Below are 3,716 nucleotides of genomic sequence, written 5' to 3'. Positions count from 1 at the left end.
CCCTGCCATGGCCACTGCCCACATGGCAAGAGTGCTGAACCCCTCCAACTCCAGACACTCTCTTTTGTTTTGGCAGGTGGCTCTTGTACCTCCTGGTGCCGGCCCTGTTCTGCAGGGCAGGAGGCTCCATTCCCATCCCTCAGAAGTTATTTGGGGAGGTGACTTCCCCTCTGTTCCCCAAGCCTTACCCCAACAGCTTTGAAACAACCACTGTGATCACAGTCCCCACAGGATACAGGGTGAAGCTCGTCTTCCAGCACTTTGACCTGGAGCCTTCTGAAGGCTGCTTCTATGATTATGTCAAGGTAGGGGCAGGATGGGCGGCAGAGGGGAGACAAAACGGGACCCTCTGGGATCTGAGATCTGTATGGCATGCACACCCCCAGACACAGCCCAGCCCCGCAAGATCTGATGGCCGACTGCATCTCTTAGAGCCAAGGGTTGCCCTGGATGGAGCATTCACTGGTGTAGAGACCCTCAGTGAGCACTGAGGGGAGAAGCAGAGAAGGAAGGGGACAGGACCCACTCAGGAAATTCACTGTGCACTGAGTCAGGAAAACCTTCCCCATCTGCTGTCTAGCTGAGAGCCTTTGGGAAACCACTGTGCCTCAGCTTCCCTGTCTCCAAGGAGAAGATTGGCATGGCTGCCTGCCTCAACAGGAACACAGGGACATGAGGAGGAGAAATGTGTGCTCTGGCAGCACAGGAATAGTCTTCAGCAAGGACAGTAGGCTCAGAACCCTCACCTCTGTGACAACCTTCCCTGGCCCATCTTTCTCTATCCAGTAAAAATGAGATTCAGGGCTCAAGCAGAGCCTGCGAAGGTCCAATAACTACCATTCCCAGGAGACCCCTGGAGGTTATGCGTGAATTACATGCAAATGGCACTTCTTCCCCACCCAGAAGACTTGGCGAGTGTGCAGTGTTGGGGGAGGGCGTTTGGTGGCGGGGCAAGGAGAGGTTGAAGAGCTGTGAGTAGGAAGGATGAGGGATGAGGCAATGCCTGCTGAGGCTGAGACTGGTGGGATCCAGGGCTCACGTTCACCCGAGGGCGTCAGGAGGCACTCCAGGTGTGAATGGTTTGATTAGGCTGAGGTGAAATCTGAAGACAAAAATAAAGCAGAGCTGTCCAAGCTCTGGGAATGAGGGGCGGGGAAAGGCTGGGTACAGACAACCAGGACCCCAGGGGAACAGGCCATAGGAGGTGGTGGGGTTGGAGAATGACCTGAAACCTGTCAGTGGAGCAGAAAACAGGGAAAGATGAGGTACCCAGTGCAGGACAACATGTAAGAGTGAGTCAGTGGGAGACTCGGGGAACAGTTGAAGGTCACATGGGGAAGTTTGCAGCAGCCGAGCCCAGCAGGTAGTGACCAGCGGAGCCAATGTGGTGCATGATTCACTCTGGGCGAGACAAGGAGGACCATCACTGAGCCACCACGTGTGCCACTCCACAACAGGTCTTCTTCCTACCCCCTATCCTTCTTCCACCAGATCTCTGCTGATAAGAAAAACCTGGGGAGGTTCTGTGGGCAACTGGGTTCTCCACTGGGCAACCCCCCAGGAAAGAAGGAATTTATGTCCCAAGGGAACAAGATGCTGCTGACTTTCCACACGGACTTCTCCAACGAGGAGAATGGGACCATCATGTTCTACAAGGGCTTCCTGGCCTACTACCAAGCTGTGGGTGAGTAGCCCCCCAGGGATCCCTTTTCTCTAACCTCAGCCACATTGAATGGGGGCCAAGAAAGGGAATCTTGAATCCAAAGAAGCCGAAAGCCTGGCTTTCCTTGTTCCTCCCCTCAAGAGAGCTTTTCCTAACGAGGCCTGTCAACTTGGGATCTGTCCCCGTGGAGCAGTCCCTAGAGAGCATTGGAGAGGCCTGGCCTGGAGGTCCAGGTGGCCTAAAGTGCCTTTGTCTTTAGGCCTCTGGTGAGTGACCTCCCTAAGGTCAGAGCCACTACTCAGGTCTCCCAGCAGGAGCTTAACCCTCCTTCCTGAATGCCTTCCAGACCTTGATGAATGTGCTTCCCAGAGCGAATCAGGGGAGAAGGAGCTCCAGCCCCAGTGCCAGCACCTGTGTCACAACTACGTTGGAGGCTACTTCTGTTCCTGCCGTCCAGGCTATGAGCTTCAGAAGGACAGGCATTCCTGCCAGGGTGAGCCAGAGTGGTGTAGCAGGGAGGCGGGGGTTCAGCCAGCCAGAGTGGTGGAGCAGGGAGGCAGGGGTTCAGCCAGCCAGAGTGGTGGAGCAGGGAGGCGGGGGTTCAGCCAGCCAGAGTGGTGGAGCAGGGAGGCGGGGGTTCAGCCAGCCAGAGTGGTGGAGCAGGGAGGCGGGGGTTCAGCCAGGGCTTGCTGGGTCAGCCAGAGCGCCCCCGTGATGCCCCGCGACTCTGTTCTCACAGCTGAGTGCAGCAGCGAGCTGTACACGGAGGCATCGGGCTACATCTCCAGCCTGGAGTACCCCCGGTCCTACCCCCCTGACCTGCGCTGCAACTACAGCATCCGGGTGGAGCGGGGCCTCACCCTGCACCTCAAGTTCCTAGAGCCTTTTGAAATTGATGACCACCAGCAAGTACACTGCCCCTATGACCAGCTACAGGTACAGCCGTCCTACCCCTGAAAGACCCCTTCCTCCCCTTCCGTCTGCACTTGGCTCCTCTTGTCCCAACTTCCTCCTGGATCCCCTGGCCTGCTGGGGCAGGAATGGCCAACATCAACCACGGGCTGGGCAAGTTCCCATACAACTGGAATTGGGTTGTGGGGATCCCTTTCCACCTTCCCCTGAAAACACACATAAGGCAGGATTTCATCACCACCACCACCCTGGCCGCCAGGCTACTACACAGTTGGCCCTGTGTAAAAATGTCCAAGCTGGAAAAAAACAAAAACAAAAACAAAATCCTCCTCCCCTACCAGATCTATGCCAACGGGAAGAACATTGGCGAGTTCTGTGGGAAGCAAAGGCCCCCCAACCTTGACACCAGCAGCAATGCTGTGGATCTGCTGTTCTTCACAGATGAGTCGGGGGACAGCCGGGGCTGGAAGCTGCGCTACACCACCGAGAGTAAGGCTCCCTGGGGGTCTCCCTCAATGGCCAGCAATGGAGAAAAAGTGGGAAGAAGGAAGGGCAGGTGGCTCTGAAATAAATACGCCCTCTGGTCTCCCCAATAGTCATCAAGTGTCCCCAGCCCAAGACCCTAGACGAGTTCACCGTCATCCAGAACCTGCAGCCTCAGTACCAATTCCGTGACTACTTCATTGCTACCTGCAAGCTGGGCTACCAGCTCATAGAGGTAAGAGCCCAGGGCTGAGGGGAGAGAGCCGGCCCAGCATCCCAGGGGGAATTCAGATGGTGGGTTCACAGAGGATTTAGTCTCACCCCAGCTGGAGTCATAGACATTTCAGCTGGAAGAGTCTCCTGGTCCACCAGCTCTCAAACTTGCTGCACACTTAAAACAGAGAGTTTACGATCCTGGAAGATTGCTTGAGCCCAATCATTCAAGGCCCCTGTGAATAGCCACTGCACTCCAGCTTGAGCAATATAGCCAGACTCTGTCTCTAAAAAATAAAAATCAATCAATCAATAAATACTGAAGTCAAGGGCCCCCAGCAGAGACTCTCATTCCATTGATCTGGAGTAGAGCCTGAGCAACAAGACTATTTAAAGCTACCCAAGTGATTCTAACGTGCAGCCAAGTTTAAGAACTATTGCCCTC

The 3,716-nt window shown here is 55.3% G+C and overlaps 1 protein-coding gene across 1 annotated transcript; it reads left to right on the top strand.

Annotated features, from left to right (window-relative positions):
- Positions 1–82: 82 nt before the first annotated feature.
- LOC112617794 (complement C1r subcomponent-like) lies at positions 83–3,311 on the top strand. Its single transcript, XM_025374474.1, has 6 exons — positions 83–305; positions 1,567–1,684; positions 2,010–2,156; positions 2,403–2,599; positions 2,917–3,064; positions 3,172–3,311. The coding sequence occupies exons 2-6, from the start codon at positions 1,576–1,578 to the stop codon at positions 3,309–3,311; spliced, it is 741 nt and encodes a 246-aa protein (XP_025230259.1). The 5' UTR covers positions 83–305; positions 1,567–1,575.
- Positions 3,312–3,716: the final 405 nt, after the last annotated feature.

Source organism: Theropithecus gelada, unplaced genomic scaffold (assembly GCF_003255815.1).
Source record: "Theropithecus gelada isolate Dixy unplaced genomic scaffold, Tgel_1.0 HiC_scaffold_4435, whole genome shotgun sequence".
Classification (NCBI taxonomy): Eukaryota; Metazoa; Chordata; class Mammalia; order Primates; family Cercopithecidae; genus Theropithecus; species Theropithecus gelada.
This window is presented reverse-complemented; position numbering and strand designations above follow the sequence as displayed.